Source organism: Carassius gibelio, chromosome A14 (genome assembly GCF_023724105.1).
Source record: "Carassius gibelio isolate Cgi1373 ecotype wild population from Czech Republic chromosome A14, carGib1.2-hapl.c, whole genome shotgun sequence".
In the NCBI taxonomy this organism is placed as follows: Eukaryota; Metazoa; Chordata; class Actinopteri; order Cypriniformes; family Cyprinidae; genus Carassius; species Carassius gibelio.
In genome coordinates this window covers 6,746,553-6,766,198 of record NC_068384.1, presented here as the reverse complement: position 1 = coordinate 6,766,198, position 19,646 = coordinate 6,746,553, and the positions used below count along the sequence as shown (strand labels likewise).

Below are 19,646 nucleotides of genomic sequence, written 5' to 3'. Positions count from 1 at the left end.
ACAAAGCAATTAAATTATTTTTAAGGTACTTTATATTATTTATTTTTTTTACATGTAATCTAGATGACTTAATTAAATTCTAAAAATACTTGTCAATAGATTATATTTCATTTCAAAATACTCGGTATCAGACTATAGTTACTTTTTTATTACATGATTACATACACAAGTCATTGCCTTTGGAAGGCTTTTTTAGAAACACTTTAAAATTCACTTTACTTCTTATTTAGCTACATGTAATGCAAGTATTTCCAAAATCCTTTTGTCAGCCGAACATCTTTTCACCTACTAAATTATTTGATATATATTTCCTTTAAGGTTGCTATGTGCTGTAGGTTGCATGTCTTCTTTTTAAAATCTGTTTTGATTTGTAGGATTGAAGCTATTTAATATTATAAAACCTTTTTGTGAATAAAACACTTCATGGTTAGAACATAATGCAAAGCATAATTAACTCTGATATCCATAGATATCTGACATCGGGGGCGTGCATTACCGCGCGTGCCCGATAAACGCAGCGGCGCGCAGGTTTGGGATGCGCGCTTGAGCTGGAAAAACACATTTTCCACCTGAATGAGCTCATCAATCCTCATTTCAGACGAAACCTCGTTTAATAGGTTTATTAGGTTCTAATAAAGAGCCATATATCCGATTCTGAAGATGCCGGTAAGACTCCAAGCTCTTATCTTCATTAATCGCTGTGTGATGTGTGTGTTTACGCCCCACCTTCTGATCATTCCTTCGCTTTGCAACCGAAATCTCATCACAAACTGTTATTTGACAGCGTTTTGTACCGAGCGTTTGCCGTTATTGATCAATTTTATGATGTATTTAATTATTATGCGATGTTTTTGTCCTTTGAATGACTATGAATGGCTGTTTTGTGCACATCAAGCTAGCTGCTAGTTATTAGCTTCATGGCAATCTTAACGAGATTATGATCTCAAATTATTGAGATTCATGAGAAATAATGTTAGAACCGCTTACAACAGATCAATAGTTATGTTCTGGAGCTAAATATTACTCTGTTTTTATTGTTATGTGTTAATGTAGCTCTTAGCTTGAAACAGGCCGAGCGGTCAATATCCGCTGCTTAGCAACAGCGTCATCTATCATATACTTCCATTATATAATGAAAAAAAAAGTTATTATTATTATTTATTTTTTTGTCACATGTCAAGTCATCCTTATCATTATTAATATTATTATTAAATATATATATATTTTTTACATAATTTATAATTTTTAAATTTCGTTGGGATTCTTGACAATAATAATACAGAGTAAAATATTCTGCTCATTTGCATATTCTTTTTTGTAAACATACACTGCCTGGGATCACTAAGAAATTTTATGTGTTTTAAAGAAGTATCTTCTGCTCATCAAGGCTCAAAAATACAGTAATATTCTGAAAAATTATTACAATTTAAAATAATGGTTTTCTATTTTGATATACTTTTAAAATGTAATTTATTTATGGGTTCAAAGATGTATTTTCAGCATCATTCCTCCAGTCTTCAGTGTCTCATGATCTTCAGAAATCATTCTGATATGCAGATTTACATTACATTTATTCATTTAGCAGACGCTTTTATCCAAAGTGACTTAGACATGAGGACAATGGAGGCAATCAAAAACAACAAAAAGAGCAATGATATATAAGTGCTATAATATATATATATTTATATATATATATATATATATATATATATGATAGACAAAAATTGATAGCCTGAATGCACTGTAAGTCGCTTTGGATAAAAGCGTCTGCTAAATGCATAAATTTAATTTAATTTAATTTAATTTCTATAACAAGTCTCAGTTAGCTTTACACAGTACACGTTGCAAGGGCTTTTAAATAATATAATAAAAATAAAACATCGAATAGAGCAAGTTAGTGTTAGAGGTCTTTACACACACACACACACACACATAATTGCATAATAAATGAAAATAAAATAGAATACAAAAAGATTAGAAAGGTAGTTCGTTTTTTTTTAAAGAATAGAATTAGAATAGTGAGTGATAAAGTTAGAGGGTCAAATAAAGATGGAAGAGATGTGTTTTAAGCTGATTCTTGAAGATGGCTAAGGACTCAGCTGCTCGGATTGAGTTGGGGAGCTCATTCCACCAGAAGGGAACATTTAATTTAAAAGTCCATAAAAGTGACTTTGTGCTTCTTTGGGATGAACAATCAAGCGACGTTCAGAACGCAAGCTTCTAGAGGCACATAAGTCAAATTTACAAATTTACAAATTTAGGTAAATGGGTGCAGAGCCAGTGGTAGTTTTGTAGCCAAACATCAATGCCTTGAAATTTATGCGAGCAGCTATTGGAAGCCAGTGCAAATTAATAAACAAAGGTGTGACATGTATTCTTTATGGCTCACTAAATATTAATCTTGCTAACACGTTCTGGATTAATTGTAAAGGATGATTGATTTATTTAATATCAATATTGAAAAAGTTTTGCTCCTTAATTATTTTTAATTTATTTTTTTTGGGAACCTGGGATGCTTTCAGGATTATTTGATGAATAAAGTAAAAAAAAGAACAGCATTTTATTAAAAAATGAAACATTTTATAACAATATACACTACTGTTCAAAAGTTTTTGGTCAGTATTTTTTATCTAAGAAATAAATACTTATATTAAGAAAGGATGTGTTAAATAGACAAAGAGTGATAGTAAAGAAGACTGTTTAAATAAACACTGTTCTTTTTAACTTAATTTATCAAAGAATCCTGAAAACCAAAGTATCACAGCTTCCAAAAAATTATAAAACCGCACTATTTCCAATATTTATAATGATTTATGTGACACTGAAGACTGGAGTAAAGATGCTGAAAATTAAGCTGTGCAGCACAGAAATAAATTATATTTTAAACTATATTAAAATAGAAAAACATCACTTTAAATAGTAATAATATTTCACAATATTACTTTTTTCTTCTGTGTTTCCAATCAAATAAATGCAGCCTTAATGAACAGAAGAGACGTCTTTAATAAACATAAAAAAATCGTACTGATCCCAAACTTTTGAACAGCAGTGTATTAAACGACAAAAATGTTTAGAAATTATGCCACAACTACAGATTTACTTGTATATTGGATATTCCCTGGTAGTTGTATATTTTTGTGATTTGATTTTCAAACGGTTTTCTGTTTGTGCAGAGTAATAAGCTTGATAAACCAGAGAAGGTGGAGGTGAGTGATAACGTGAAGGTGGTGGTGAGATGTCGACCCCTCAACGAGAAAGAGAGGATGACGGGACACAAGCAGGCCGTCGCTGTGGACGAGATCCGGGGAACGATTACTGTGAACAAACTTGATATGAGCAGTGATCCGCCAAAGACGTTCACCTTCGACACAGTGTTCGGTCCAGACAGCAAACAGCTGGATGTGTATAATTTAACAGCTCGACCCATTATTGACTCGGTATTAGAGGGCTACAATGGTAAGTCAATAGAGAGATGTAATGCAGATATATATTTCCACCTCTTATCTATTTGGCTGTTTTTGCAATTTAAAATGTTGATTGCATTTTTATAATTTCTTATTTTATTTCCAGGAACCATATTTGCATACGGACAGACAGGCACGGGGAAGACGTTCACTATGGAGGGCGTCAGGGCAGTGCCTGAGCTCCGAGGAATCATCCCAAATTCATTCGCTCATGTTTTTGGCCACATTGCAAAAGCTGAAGGAGACACCAGGTGAGAATGGGGATTGTTTTTGAGCGCCGTGCTGTGTCAGTGTGTTTTAAAAAAAAAAAGATTTCCCATGATTAATCATGAAGATGCTTATCATTCGTCATGTGTTTCTTGATACAAGAGACGTGCAGGGTGTTAAGATAAACTCGGTTTTGTCACAGGTTTCTGGTGAGAGTTTCGTATTTGGAAATCTACAATGAGGAGGTGAGAGACCTGTTGGGAAAGGACCAGATGCAGAGGCTGGAGGTGAGAAACCATCATCTTTCAGTTGAACGCTTCTCCGTTCCCCATCATGCACTTTTTTTTTTAGGCGTGTCATTAATCGAACACTCTAATATAGGTCATGAAGAGTTTGACTAATGCATACATCCGCATGTTATCTGCAACCACAGAATTCGACTGAAAACTGTGCCAGATTCTGTAGAATTTCAACACATCAAACACAATTAGATCATTCAGAAATTCCACATCTCACACTCTTAGTAAGATTGTTTTGTAAATAGTTATCTGTATGTGATAATGCTTTCAGCTGCAAATTGGAATATAGTTCTTTCATCTTTATCACATTTGACTGTATTTAGTTTATTGAATAGAGTCTAGTTCAGATTTTAGTGCGAGGCTGGATTGGGGATGGGAGCCTATTTCTAGAATATCTTTTTAAAATATAATTTATTTCTGTGATGCTCAATGAATCATTCCTCCAGTCTACAGTGTCACATGAGCTTCAGAAATCATGAAAATATGATGATTTGCTGCCTAAGAAAAATATTGAAAACCGTTTAATATTTATGCTTAATATTTTTGTCTTAACTCTTTTTCAAGATTCTTTGATGAATAGAAGAAAAATGTAAATATAATTGTTTTCTAACATTGTAAATGTCAGTTTGGTGTCACTATTAATCCGTTTAATCTGTCCTCCCTGAAAAAAGTATTAATATCTTTTATATATATAAAAATAAATAAATAAAGAGTAAGAAATCTTACTGACCCTTTGAATTTTTAGCCTTATAAGATTCATTTTGAGGAAGTCTAAAGCTTGGATCACTGACATAAGGCTTGAATTTGGAAATTTAAAAGGCACATTTCTGGAAATGATGATTAATACTAAACTCAAAATACAGGTCAAGGAGAGACCTGATGTAGGAGTTTACATCAAGGATCTTTCAGGATATGTGGTAAACAATGCTGATGATATGGACCGGATTATGACCCTCGGACACAAAAACCGTGAGTATTTTGAATTATTATTATTATTATTAGTGTGGTTAAGGCATGCAAAGTAATGTGGTATGAATATTCCTGTTTTGTCATGAACACGGATGGCTGCTTTATTTCTATTCTGATATTTTAGACTGTAATTATGTGTGAGAATATTAATGCAGACAGGAAGCTGTAAGTGTTTGTGTTTCTTTGTTCTTGTCCAGGTTCTGTGGGTGCGACTAATATGAACGAGCACAGCTCTCGTTCCCATGCTATCTTCACCATAACTATCGAGTGCAGTGAGAAGGGTGTAGATGGAAATCAACATGTGCGCATGGGAAAGCTACACTTGGTGGATCTTGCGGTAAGCCGCCAATGCCAGCTTTAAATCGTCTTGTTTTCTCTCCATTACTGAAGGGGATGTCTTGTTGCTCAGGGCTCTGAAAGACAAGGAAAAACGGGAGCCACTGGTCAGCGTCTTAAAGAGGCTACAAAAATCAACCTGTCTCTGTCCACGCTGGGAAATGTTATCTCTGCACTAGTGGATGGGAAAAGCACCCACGTGCCCTACAGGAACTCAAAACTCACCCGACTCTTACAGGACTCTCTAGGAGGAAACTCAAAGACCATGATGGTCAGTGTGCAAACACATACAAGCCATGGCTTAAATAGTTGATTAAATTGTTGGTAAGACAGTATATCGCTCTCTTTTCTCTTGCAGTGTGCAAACATCGGCCCGGCAGATTACAATTACGATGAAACCATCAGTACGCTCCGTTATGCCAACCGTGCCAAAAACATCAAGAACAAGGCCAGGATTAATGAGGACCCCAAGGACGCACTTCTGCGCCAGTTTCAGAAGGAAATTGAAGATCTCAAGAGAAAACTGGAGGAAGGTACAGTACGCCACACGTCAGTTTCAGCTGTGTCATGTGTTTGTCAGGATCGGACTCTTCGACTCCGCTCTGAACCCTGGAGGACTGCCATTTGACGACATAGGGATCTAAATAGTTTCAAGAAATGTCATCAATGTTTGAATGTGAGAAGTAGCAGCAAGCTTTTTTTTTTTTTTTTTTAAAGGTTCAAAAGGTTTGGGATCGACAATGTTATTGTTAGTGTTTCCTAAGGTATTCTCTAATGCTCATCATTGCTGCATTTATTTGATAAAGTACAGTAAAGTAATATTTTTAAAATATATTTGAATTAAGCAAAGCTGAATTTTACTCCAGTTTTCAGTGTCACATGATCCTTCAGAAATCATTCTAACATGCAGATTTGCTGCTCAAGAAACGGTTTATTATATTTCTGATTATTAAATTGTAAAATATGCTTAAAAAGCCTTACCTGATAGTTTTAATAAATTTAATGCATCCTTGCTGAACACAAAAAACAAAGTCTTTCTGAGCCCAAACTTTTAAACGGCAGTGTGTGCTTTCTATGCTATTTTTAATAAGCTTATATCACAAAGCTTGACATTTATTAACTTCAATCATTGCACATGATTTGCTTTAGAATTTAACCTAATATTGCATCGTTTTTTTAAATATTTTTTTGCTTTTCTTTTGTAAGTGCATCTATTTGTTTGGATTCAGAGCCAGAGTGTTTATACGTGTTTAATACCGAGACACAATCCAGTATTTATACTTTATTATTTCTCAGGTGAGGAGATCTCTGGCTCTGATGGCAGTGGATCAGATGATATGGATGAAGGAGAACACGAAGGAGGCGAGACACGCAGGAAACGAAGAGGTATGAATCTAATGTTCCCATTTATGACTGGACAAAATTAGTCAGAGAGATCTCTTTAGAAAGATGATGCAAACCGTGGTTTTGGCTTTTGACCTCAAGAACTGCTTTATATGATCATCTACAGAGACAAGAGCTTTGACCTCATTAGATACATGAGCAAAACATCAACATGTTAAACTTTCATTCGAGATTATTTATAAAAACGTTCAAAATGTGTAGCTATAAAGCATCTGCAGGAAACCCAATGTCATATAGGTTTGGAAATCAGAGTATCAGTGATAGAAGAAACGATGTGGCTTTTGGTTTGCTTGTCTAGACCATCAGATCAAATATATGAAGTTTCATTTTGTGTCATGAGAGCAAAGGTTTAATGCCTGGCAATGACTCTCTTGTAGTTTGTCTCTGTTCCCACATACTCTCAAACAGTCTGGGACCACCAGTGAAAATGCAAGTTAATGCAGTTTTTATCTTAATAAAGTATATTATGGCTTGTAGCTTGAGCTTCATAAATTCCAATCAGAAAGAGCTTTATCTGCATACAAGAGATATGTCTTGGTGAAAAATGCAAAAAACTACATACATGCAATATTTTAATATAATACAATATGATACCAAAGTTATTTTATATACTTAGAAAGCATATTATATGCAACTGAAGTGTCTGTTTTAATGTTTCAAATAAAAAGTAATGTTTCATCATCATTTAGCATTTACGTAAAAATGAAAAGGCATATTATTTTGACCTGTACTTATTAAAATATATATAAATGAATATAAATGATCCTATTAAATTTCATTATGTTTTAAATTATTAATGATTCTTAGATGAAACTTAATGGTTTGAAAGATAATGTTACAAATTGGTAAAGTTTTGAAATGATAATGAATTAGTTTTTGGGGGCTCCTTAAATGGAGATTTCTAATGTAATTTAAGAGTTTTTGGTTGATTAACTATTGTTTCACTGAATGATATTAAAGCGGGTGTCTGCTATAAATCTAGGAAAACATGCATGATAGTCATTATGTTTCTGATCAGAAAAATAAAGAAATAAATAAACAGAAATTGAACTGAGAAATTTAATTAAACTTATTGTTTTCAATGCTCGAAAACCTCTTTTAGTCTTCGACCCACGTATAGATTCTGTAAATGTAATGTGTAAAAAGCATATCATTTATCTCAGTATCTGGGTTTTTCTCTGGATCTCTGTCTCTGAACATTGGTTGCTAGTCTTTTCAGTCTCTCTCTCTCTCTCTTATTTAGCGCAGCACTTTGAGAAGAGATCCCAGACTAGTGAGTCAAAGCAGCAGATGGATAATGTGAATTATCCCTATCTCTTGTGCTCCCTTAATCACCTTCTTTCCCTAATACACAATCCCTCTTGCACCCAAACATCAGCCCACTCCAATGATCATATAAATATACAGGTGCTTCTCAATAAAGTAGAATGTTGAGGAAAAGTTCATTTATTTCAGTAATTCAACTCAAATTGTGAAACTCACGTATTAAATAAATTCAATGCACACAGACTGAAGTAGTTTAAGTTGTTGGTTCTATTAATTGTGATGATTTTGGCTCACATTTAACAAAAACCCACCAATTCACGATCTCAACAAATTAGAATATGGTGTCATGCCAATCAGCTAATCAACTCAAAACACCTGTAAGGGTTCCTGAGCCTTCAAAATGATCTCTGACAATCATTGACACCCTTCACAAGGAGTGTAAGTCACCAAAAATAATTGCCAGTAAGCTGGCTGTTCACAGAGTGCTGTATCCAAGCATGTTAACGGAAAGTTGAATGGGCTATTGTCAATAGGAAAATGAGAAACAAGAGACCAAACAATGCAGATGAGCTGAAGGCCACTGTCAAAGAAACCTGGGCTTCCATGCCACAAACTGATCACCTCCATGCCACGCCGAATTGAGGCAGTAATTAAAGCAAAAGGAGCCACTACCAAGTATTGAGTACATGAACAGTAAATGAACATACTTTCCAGAAGGCCAACAATTCACTAAATGTTTGTTTTTTTATTGGTTTTATTCTAACTTGTTGAGAATTGGTGGGTTTTTGTTAAATGTGAACCAAAATCATCACAGTTAAAAGAACCAAAGACTTCAACTACTACAGTCTGTGTGCATTGAATTTATTTCATACATGAGTTTTTCACAATTTGAATTTAATTACTGAAATAAATCAACTTTTCCTCGACATTCTAATTTATTTAGACACTGTCATTTACTGTACACCTCCGTTCAAAAGTTTGGGGTCTGTAACAAAAAAAAAAAAGGAAATGTTTTAGGTCCAATGGGCATCTAATTGAACAAAACTAAACTAAAAAACATATGGATCCCAAACTTTTGAACAGTAGTCTCCGCACACGCTGTCTGATGCATATTACTGAAAATAAATTTGAAATAAAAACTTGATCTTGAATGCTCAAGCTCCAATGCGGCACCTACCCAGCTCCTAATAACTTTTAATAAATGACACAAATCAAATTATTCACCAGTCAAGCCTTTTGAATTAGCATAAAACAGATGTGTAATAACCTGAATCAGTGGGTAACAGCCGACTCCGTGACGCAGCAGAAGCTGAATATAGGACTCTATAAATGCAAGCATTACATCTTTCAGTGAATCTTGCATCTGATTACTTCACGTTTATCATCTTCCTTTCTGATGCATCTCACGGTTTCTCTCTGTATCAGCCTAATGATCAGTGACTGCGGTTTTATTTTACACAGACCCAAATGGCAAATCTGATTCCCCTTTAAAAGTCATGATGATATCATGAAATATGATATGATAACTGCTTCTGTTTTCTCACTTCTTGTACAATGTGCTGGCCACTTGACTTCTATGCTCTAATTGCAAGACCCAAGAGGTCGATGTTACAATCTACTCATCAGCCCAATCCTCCGTCACCTCCAAACCCTAGAAATATGCTTTGATTTATCCTGAGTATTACCGTCCCAAAAATTAGATGGTCAGACAGACAAAAATTTTTTTGACCGAGTTGACGCATAATATTAGTTTATTAGATGTTTAGGAAACATGTTAAGTTCACACACTTGTTTCTCTGAAAAACAACGCTACGGTCAGTTATTCTACATTCAAATGTGCGTTCAGTGTCAGAATGTCTATTTTTGTTTTGGTCTGTGTGACTCGACAGTTGCAAATTTGTTGCCATTTGGCGGAAAACACAGCATATTGCAGACAAGGAAGCCAGGAAAAAACATTTGTCAGAAATTGCAGATACAATGCAACCTAAAAAGTCTCGGCATCCATTTAAACAGCTCAATGGCCAGATGAATATTAAATGCAAATAAATCAATTTATCAACTTATTGTCTTATTGACTTTTTTGTGTGTGTGCGCATTCCTGTTGCATGTGTCATCAATCTGGCAACCCTATATATATTGAAAATCTGAAGAGTTTGAGAAACAAGGGTAAGGCAGAAATGATGAGCACTGTATTTTCACAGAGTTTCTTAAATTAGGATTTGTGAGGGAAATGCAGAGGGTATGTGAGCTGATGGAAAGCTCAGAATGAATTGAGTCATTTAAATGTAAACATTAAACAAATAAATCTGTACAATAAAAATAAAACACTTACTAAAAAATATATTTTATGTGTTTACCTGCACGTCTCCAGCAACCTACATCAGAGAATGGTGAACATCCCAATTTTTTTTCAATTGTTGAAATATCAACTTCAAGTTAAAGGTTAAAATGATTCTAGCATATTCATGAATCAATGCTGTTTAATTCTGAGGCTTTTGTCTGTTTTTATATTTTTGTCATGGTAAGGGAGGAAGAAGGTGTCTCCTGACAAGATGGTGGAGATGCAAGCTAAGATCGATGAGGAACGGAAAGCACTGGAGGCTAAACTAGACATGGAGGAGGAAGAGAGGAACAAAGCGCGTGCAGAGCTTGAGAAGAGAGAGAAGGACCTTCTCAAAGCCCAGTGAGCCATTGAATCTGTCCACCAAAATTCTGTATAGAGTATAATTTCAGGAGTATAACGGTTTCGTGCTTTGTGCTGTTTCCTGTATCTCAGACAAGAACATCAATTATTGCTCGAGAAGCTGTCTGCTCTGGAGAAGAGGGTTATTGTTGGTGGAGTTGATTTACTGGCTAAAGCTGAGGAGCAGGAGAAGCTTCTAGAAGAATCCAACAATGAACTGGAGGAGAGGAGGAAGAGGGCCGAGCAGCTCCGGAGAGAACTAGAAGAAAAGGAGGTAGAGCCGAGCGGGTTCATGCTTGACCGATATTCTTGTATAAGTTTATCACAACATAGTGATTCATGTTTGCCAATGTCTTTGAAACAGCAAGAGCGCTTGGACATCGAGGAGAAATACACCAGTTTACAGGAAGAAGCTCAAGGCAAGACCAAGAAACTGAAGAAAGTGTGGACGATGTTGATGGCAGCAAAATCTGAGGTGCGGTAACTTTCATGTAGCTTTCAAATAGCAGAATAGACTTGAGGGTTGTCAAAAGTATCAGTACTTCAGTACCAGGTCAGTACATAAATTAAAACAATGTAAGGACACCATCCTTTCTGCAATACAGGTAGACTGCTTTCAAACGTTCCCAAATTTGGGTGAGTGCTCTATGAAGAGCATCAAAGGTTTCTATTTACAACATGTTTTTGCAGCATTGTAGCCAATCAGAAGCATGTTTGTTGAATGCATTAGCCTAATGGCCAATCAGAGGCTTTTAAGTCAGAGTTCTCTCAACAGAGCACAACATTTGGCTTCCGTTCGTAAAACCTCCATTCATTAACTCTATAAGGAAATACATTTTTAACAATAAACATTTAAAGAGAGACCTGTTGTAAGCTCTGAGGTAGTTAATCAATTTTATGTGCTTTTGTTAAACCCATCTTTTTTTGCATTCATTAAACATATTTTTTCAACAACTGTTTAATAGTATAATTTGTTGTGAAAACTACATTACCCATAATGCTGAACAGAAAATTCCACCAGAGAGTCGCAATGAGGAAAGTGCACCAAAAGATATCTGTAGCTCCGCCCACTCCTATGAAGTACTGCATATGACATAATGAAAATAAATAGCAGTTGAATACAATAGCACTGTTATTATTTGAACCTTTATTCATTTGAACCTTTAATATAACAGAAATGTACCAAATGAGAAGGTTATATCATTCTGAATAATCGGCTATCAGTATCGGTGCATCTCTAGTTTTAACATATTATGTACTTTTAATCATTAATACAATATTCACATTTTCAAAAAGTTACATTTAAAAAAAAACTTATTAAAATGATTACAATTAGTATTTGCAGTGGAAGCAATTACGTATTCTCTTTCAAAGCACGAGATAGAAAAGTGTTGAGTTTAACGTTTGGTATCGCAGCCGTTCACAATATTGGTCCTCTGCTAAGAATGACTGTTGTGTTTCAGATGGCTGATCTGCAGCAAGAGCATCACCGAGAGATCGAAGGTCTGCTGGAAAACATCCGGCAGCTGAGCAGAGAGCTGCGGCTACAGATGCTCATCATTGATAACTTTATTCCTCAGGAATATCAGGTCTACATTTATACTGTCATGCACTTTCACATGTAAAATCGACGAACCTCCTCATTCTTTATTGTTGACATGTTTTAGAATAACAGTGAAGTTATCAAATAATAACTACAGAGCTGCAGGAATTACATACAAGGTGCTTGAATTTGACTTTTTGAAATTTAAGTCCTGGAAAAACCCTTGAAAACATCCATATTTTTTAGAAGGTACTTGAAACATACTTGATTTTTTTTAAAGGGAATTTTATATATGAAATAAGTGTTTTTTTTCCCTTGATGAAACAATCTTTTTATGCAAAATTAATGATGCAGCGTGTCTGGTATAAATACAGAACCGTTTCTCCTGGCTTTAAGCATAATTGTTAGTTTTTGTGTAAATAGTCATACTAAAGACTGTTTTTTTTCACTTAGGTCTGTTTGTATTACAAAAAAATGATATTACTCAATTGTCAAAATAATCAGTACATAACTTTATTACCAAAACAATTATTAGCTCATAATTTCTCAAGTGTATGACACAGATTTCATGCTTCGGGTCAATCATATATTCATGAAAAAGAAATCTGTTTGAATAAGGAAAGCGATAGCTTTGCCATAATACCCTTTACATGTTAAAGTTGCCACATTCACTGCATGCTTTTGTGCTGCACTTTATTTGTGTCATTTCAGTTTTATTAGTTTATTAGAATTTGAAAGATAATAACAAAATACTTTGATAAGTGAGATTTTAGTCCTTAAAAACCAAAAAAGTAGTGCTTGAAAAGTCCTTAAAAGTCCTGGAATTTAATTTTGCAGTTTCTGTATGAACCCTATATATATAGTGATCAAAACATCTTGTTGTTGATAAAGATCTCATGCTTCAGCTTTACTAAACCACCCTTTTCTAGATCACAGGAAAACCCTCCCATATTTTTTAAATCTTTGTCTGACATGTGCAATTTATACTGGATTGTGTGATAATTTTTTATTTTCTGAGAAAATAGTTTTATGGTTTTGAAACGTTTTTAATCAAGTTAATCTAAATTTATTTTTAGACTTCTCAGGATAATATCTTATGTTTTTAAGAAGTCTTAAATATCTTATATCTATCTTAGTTTTTATTTTACACTTTACAGGGTTTTCTCTGAACTTAATCAGACCCTAATTTGCACTTCCACAAAAAAAAAAAAAGACCTTAAAATATTCAGTGCAGAAAGTCTTAAATTCATAAATTTATAGTCTTTGGTTATTTTAATTGTGATGATTTTGGCTCACATTTAACAAAACCCCACCAATTCACTCTCAACAAATTACAACAGAATACTTCAAGCTGACCAAAAAAAAAAAAAAATTGTTGGCCTTGTGGAAAGTATGTTCATTTACTGTTCATGTACTCAATACTTGGTAGGGGCTCTTTTTGCTTTAATTACTGCCTCAATTCAGCGTGGCATGGAGGTGATCAGTTTGTGGCACTGCTGAGGAGGCATGAAAGCCCAGGTTTCTTTGACAGTGGCCTTGAGCTAATCTTCAATGTTTGGTCTCTCGTTTCTCATCTTCCTCTTGACAATAGCTCATAGATCCTCTCTGGGGCTCAGGTCTGGTGAGTTTACTGGCCAGTCAAGGTCATTTAACCAACTTTTGGTGCTTTTGGCAGTGCCAAATTTTGATGAAAAATGAAATCAGCATCTTCAAAAAGTTGGTTAAGAAGCATGAAGTGCTCCAAGATGTCCTGTTAAACGGGTGCAGTGACTTTGGTTTTCAAAAAACACAATTGTCCAACACAGCAGATGACATTGCACCCCAAATCATCACAGACTGTGGAAACTTAACACTGGACTTCAAGTAACTTGGGCTATGAGCTTCTCCACCCTTCCTCCAGACCTGACCTTGGTTTCCAAATGAAATACAAAACTTGCTCTCATCTGAAAAGAGGACTTTGCACCACTGGGTAACATTCCAGTTCTTCTCCTCCTTAGCCCAGATAAGACGCCTCTGACATTGTCTGTGGTTCAGCAAATTCCTTGACACGTCTGTGTGTGGAGGCTCTTGATGCCTTGAATCCAGCCTCAGTCCATTCCTTGTGAAGTTCACTCAAATTCTTGAATCGATTTTGCTTGACTATCCTCATAAGGCTGCGGTTCTCTCTGTTGGTTGTGCATCTTTTCCTTCCAATCAACTTTCTGTTAACATGCTTGGATACAGCACTCTGTGAACAGCTGCTTTAAAAATTAATGTTTGTGGCTCCTTGTGAAGAGTGTCAATGATTGTCTTCTGGACAACTATCAGATCAGCAGTCTTCCCCATGATTGTGAACCAAACTGTGAGACCATTTTGAAGGCTCAGGAAACCTTTGCAGGTGTTTTGAGTTGATTAGCTGATTGGCATGTCAACATATTCTAATTTGTTGAGAAAGTGAATTGGTGGGTTTTTGTTAAATGAGAGCCAAAATCATCACAATTAATAGAACCAACAACTTAAACTACTTCAGTCTGTCTGCATTGAATTTATCTAATACAAAATTTTCAGTTTCGGTTGAATTACTGAGATAAATGAACTTTTCCACTACATTTGCACTGAAAACAAAGACAGAAATCATGTATCAGAAGATATTGTCACGGTCAACAGCAGAGCTATTCAAGCATTAAGATATTCCTTTTACATTTCATTTTTAATTTCAATATAAAATATATATATATATATTTTTTTAAATTCAAAGTAATGGATCTAGATTGGAACTTGTATTTTTAAACTTCGATGTGTTGTTAATACAACTATTTTTTTTTACTCCCAGGACATTTACATTAAGAGAACATATTAATGTATTCCATTCATTCCTTACATTTTCTTTATATGGTCTTAAAAAATCTTACATTTACATTCATTTAACTTGAAGAAACCCTTTTATAATTTCCCCTGCACTTACACATAACTTCAGGATGTAGCACTTGCATAAATAATCGTGCAAATCATTTTTTGCTTTTTTCCACGTTGTCAGGATTTCATGAATCTGATATCCTTTGCTGATAATATAATGTGTGAAATGCTGCACTGCAAAACTGAGCCGGCAAATAAACTCTACAGAAGGTCTAAAACCCCAAACATGATTCTTCAGTCATCATTTACTCTCTTAATATCATTCAAACCAGTATTAATTACTTAATTCTGTGAAACATACTTTTTTTTTTTGACAGTACAATGAAAATCAGTGGTAGCCAAAGTTATTTAAAATATATTAATTATACAGGTTTGAAGCAAGACTTTTCATCTTTGAGTGACCTTTCCCTTGAAAAATAGAGTATGTGACCCTGGAGTGTAAAACCAGTCTTAAGTCGCTGGGGTGTATTTTTAGCAATAGCCAAAAAATAAATTGTACGGGTCAAAATGACTGATTTTTTGTTTATGCCAAAAATCATTATAATATTAAGTAAAGATCATGTTCCATGAAGATGTTTTGTAAATTTCCTACCATAAATATATAAAAACATAATTTTTGATTAGTAATATGCATTGCCAAAATCGAATTTAGACAATATTAAACATGCTTTTCTCAGTTTTTTTTCTTTTCTTTTCTTTTCACCCTGATTCCAGATTTCCAAATAGTTGTATCTCAGCCAAATATTGTTTAATCCTAACAAACCATACATCAATGGAAAGCTTATTTATTCTCAATTTTGAAAAATTGACACTTAAGACTGGTTTTGAAATAATGAGCTTTATTAACTAGCTTTGCTTATTTACTCTGTGTTCAACATTAGATATTCACAATATCTAAACGTAATATTTATTCAACATTTCAGTTGCACAATTGAAAACATGCAAACAACATCTTTTTTTGGTTGTGTTGTGTACAGGAGATGATTGAGAACTATGTGCACTGGAACGAGGACATTGGAGAATGGCAGCTGGTGAGCTTCTTCAACACATTTCATTCTGCACATCTCAGATCTACAGCTGATCTATTTGCGGTTTTTATTTGTAGAAATGTGTGGCCTACACAGGGAACAACATGAGAAAACAGACACCTGTGCCAGACAAGAAAGAAAAAGATGTAAGTGTGAGTTCAGAACAAATGAGGCACACGTGATGCCTGCTGCTCCCTTTACAGGTTTAATATTTGTCCTCTGTCCCTCTTTTGTGATGCAGCCATTTGAAGTGGACCTGTCCCATGTTTATCTGGCCTACACTGAGGAGAGCATGAGACAGTCCCTAATGAAACTAGAAAGGCCTCGGACATCAAAGAGTGCGAAGTCCAGGCCTAAAACTGCTCGTAGGTGAGGTGTGATGCTTTTTATTTTTTCTGGTTCACGCCTTTGTACACAAGAATGCATTTGACTGTTACAAATAGTTACAGTTAAATAATTCTTCAGTTTGGTTTATTACATGATGCATTAATAAGTTGTATGGTTTTAGATGTTATTTAAAGGTATATAAAGGTATAGGTCTGTAATTGATGAAATGGGCACTATAAGCATATATCACAATATTCTGTGTCCATAATTACATATTGTGATATACATACAGTATATTTATAGAAAAGCAATATTTATTGTTTTTGCTTGGATTATGTAATTTAATAACAAAGCATGTCTCTTTGGAGTAGAACATAATTGATCCAGAGTCAAATGTTTCAGCATTTCTTTGCACAGTTTAAATTTTTTTATGCATTAAAAAGTTTGGCGTCTAAGTTTTCAAAAACATGTCGCATGATCCTTTAGAAATCACTCTAACATGCTGACTTGCTTCTCAAGAAACATTTCTGATTATTATCAATGTTGAAAACAGTTGTGCTGCATAATATTTTTGTGGAAACAGTGGTACATTTTATTTTTCAGGATTCTATGATGAATCCAAAGTTGAAAAGAAAGAAACCGTATTTATTTGAAACAGAAATCTATCACTTCTGAGCAATTTCAGGAGTTAAGAATGAATTTGAAAATGCAAACATCTGACAATAATCTACAGTAAATGACACATCTGCATGTTTTTGCATGTCTAAATGTCTGTTTTTCCCCAATCACATTGTTTTTAGGAAACGTTCCTCCAAACAAGAAGCTGCGATGGAATCCTTGCTGCAGTGAGCCTTTTGTGAAATGAAGACCACCATATTTTGTGCATTTTCAAGGCCAGTCCAGTATATGTCTTAGGAAATACTGTTACTTGTGATGTTAAGGCATTTTGACATAAGTGTTGATGAAAGTAAATCATGTGTTAATATGCAGGAACTCCAGAGCTGCTCCAACACTGGGTTTAGGTGAGGATAGTTTGTAAAATGTCTGTTAACAATAACACTCCAAAAGGCACATTTCCCCTTTAACACAAACACTGTTACTGTATATTCTGCTTGACACTGATGGCTTTGCTTGCTTGAAACAAGCAGGTTATTGATGCAACACGTGAGATGAGCTTGACGTGGGAATATGCTATTGAGAAACAAATCTAATCTTAATGTTTTACACGGTTGGCAGCGTGCAATTGCTTTAGCTCAATGTACACAAGCTATGCTACTTAATTTGTTTTATAATGTGAATGTGAATGTGCATGCCATGTTCCCCTGGCTGTGGTGCCATTTTACTCTAATTGCAATGTATTTCCACTGTGCATTGTAGTAGTAAAACCATTATTCTTATGTATAAAAATGTTTACATTTTACTGTTTTTTTTTTTTCCTGTACTCTTTAAATTATTAAATTATTTTACAAGGAAAAAACCAAAAACATTTTTTTTTTGTAGTTTCTTTTGTTATACTAAATATTTTTCAAATTCCAAAAACAACAACCAAATAAATCTGTTCAGAAAACATTTATTCATAAATACAATAAATATAAACGATAGAAAACATTTAATAAAAAATAATTTAATATTAAATGTAATACAAAAATATAGTATTGTGTTCATAAGCAGTAATTCTAGAGTCAATTCACTTGTTTTTTCTCATCTGGTTGCTTTAAGAGTTTAGAGTATTGTTCTTTGCAGCAATTTTTGATTTCTTCAAGGAAAACATCCATTCTGTGTTCTTCTGAAGCTGTAACGTTGCATTGAAGGTGCTGTGGGAAAACACACATTCAGCTCTATTAGAAAAAATTGAACTTCTTGCATTAAGCAGTCTAAAATGAGTCCATATATATCTACAGTTGTAGGCAAAGCTAATTTGCTTAAACTTTAAAACTGATGTGGTTAAACTGATTATTAAAAACTATATTTTTTCCACTGCATGTTTCATAAATCAGTCAGTCATTAGTTAAGCTTAGTTAAGTCAATTGTTTGTTAATTAGGTTAAGTTTAATTAAGTCAATCATTAGTTAAGCTTACTTAAGCCAAGCTTAAATCAAGGGTTTGTTAATTAAGTTGAGATTAAGTCGGTCATGAGTTAAGATAAATTAAGCCAAGCTTAAATCAGTCGTTTGATAATTAAGTTGAGATTAAGTCTGTCATTAGTTAAGCTTGGTTAAGTCAAGCTTGGTTAAGTCAGTCGTTTGTTAATTAGGTTAAGCTTAATTAAGTCGGTCATGAGTTAAACTAAGTTAAGCCAAGCTTAAATCAGTGGTTTGTTAATTAAGTTGAGGTTAAGTCTGTCATTAGTTAAGCTTAGTTAAGTCAAGCTTTTGTCAGTCGTTAGGCTAACCTAAGTTGTTTGTTAATTAATGCCCGATTTCACAGACGGGGCTTAAACTAAACCAGGATTAGATCATAGTTAAATTAGGACATTTAAGCAATTTTATGAATGTGCTTGGAAAAAAAAAACCATTACTACTGTGCATCTTGAGACAAAACAAAGGCACCAATATATTTTAAGATCAATCAGTGCAAGTTTCTATCATTAGAAACAGCCCAGATTTACATTATAGTCTAAGATTTGACTTAAGCCTTGTCTGTGAAACCAGGGGGTAAGTTAGCTTAAGTCAGTCATCAGTTAAGTCAAGTTATGTTAACTTTAGTTAAGTCAGTCGTTAAGTTAGGCTTAGTCAAGTAAGTCTTTAGTTAAATCAGTCATTAGTTAAGTTAAGCTTAGTTAAGTCAGCTACTAATTGTGGCAAAAAGAACCAATTTGCGCTCATAGCACTGGTTCGTGCACAGAATGATACTCTAATAATATAGACACTATAGTAATCATGTTGTTTATCATCTAATTCAACAAATGAATATTGTGTGATGACTTACCCCTGAATAATTAGCATAGGCAAACAGTCGTCTGTGTAGCATGCTGTAGCTTAGCTCTGTGTTCATCATGACCATTGCTGCTTGGCAAATGTGTTCCTCCTGTATAATCATATGTAATTAATGATAATGAAGTCAAGTATCAGGAAAGTATGTTCTCAAATACTGTGAAAATTCAACTTACCGAGCAGCCCACTGGAGGAAATACATCTCTTACAAATTGGTTGAGATTCTGTGAAAGAAAGTTCGAAGGTTGTTAGACTTAAGTCTTTGCGAATAAACCAGATGAAATGATCAATT

The 19,646-nt window shown here is 34.3% G+C and overlaps 2 protein-coding genes across 6 annotated transcripts in view; one reads left to right on the top strand and one right to left on the bottom strand.

The window, feature by feature from the left end:
* The first annotated feature begins 492 nt into the window (after window positions 1–492).
* On the top strand, window positions 493–19,640 carry LOC128027359 (kinesin-like protein KIF3A). Of its 3 annotated transcripts, XM_052614913.1 has the most exons (18): window positions 493–666; window positions 3,174–3,456; window positions 3,571–3,715; window positions 3,874–3,958; window positions 4,834–4,939; window positions 5,137–5,276; window positions 5,349–5,546; window positions 5,634–5,808; window positions 6,572–6,661; window positions 10,472–10,628; window positions 10,722–10,902; window positions 10,993–11,103; window positions 12,092–12,217; window positions 16,044–16,097; window positions 16,172–16,240; window positions 16,336–16,463; window positions 17,222–17,314; window positions 17,412–17,828. In XM_052614913.1, exons 1-17 carry the CDS (start codon window positions 661–663, stop codon window positions 17,268–17,270), a joined length of 2,103 nt encoding a protein of 700 aa, XP_052470873.1. In that variant the 5' UTR covers window positions 493–660; the 3' UTR covers window positions 17,271–17,314; window positions 17,412–17,828. The 3 variants fall into 3 exon arrangements, with proteins under 3 accessions (XP_052470873.1, XP_052470872.1, XP_052470874.1); XM_052614912.1 differs by having other exon boundaries at window positions 17,222–19,640; XM_052614914.1 differs by having other exon boundaries at window positions 16,336–16,468; window positions 17,222–17,828.
* Window positions 17,976–19,646, bottom strand: part of il4 (interleukin 4) — a 66,776-nt gene continuing 65,105 nt past the window's right edge. For all 3 annotated transcript variants that reach the window (XM_052614919.1, XM_052614920.1, XM_052614921.1), the window contains 3 exons: window positions 19,531–19,578; window positions 19,350–19,448; window positions 17,976–18,235 (listed from right to left, as the gene is read on the bottom strand). In XM_052614919.1, coding sequence (XP_052470879.1) covers window positions 18,104–18,235; window positions 19,350–19,448; window positions 19,531–19,578 — 279 coding nt within the window. In that variant the 3' untranslated portion in view covers window positions 17,976–18,103. The remainder of the gene's footprint in view (window positions 18,236–19,349; window positions 19,449–19,530; window positions 19,579–19,646) is intronic.

Bases quoted from the DNA above. Each gene is read 5' to 3' on its own strand.
- LOC128027359 (XM_052614912.1), top strand. The intron at 5,809-6,571 runs GTACAGTACGCC...ATTATTTCTCAG, and splicing joins CAAGAGAAAACTGGAGGAAG to GTGAGGAGATCTCTGGCTCT. The intron at 6,662-10,471 runs GTATGAATCTAA...TGTCATGGTAAG, and splicing joins GACACGCAGGAAACGAAGAG to GGAGGAAGAAGGTGTCTCCT.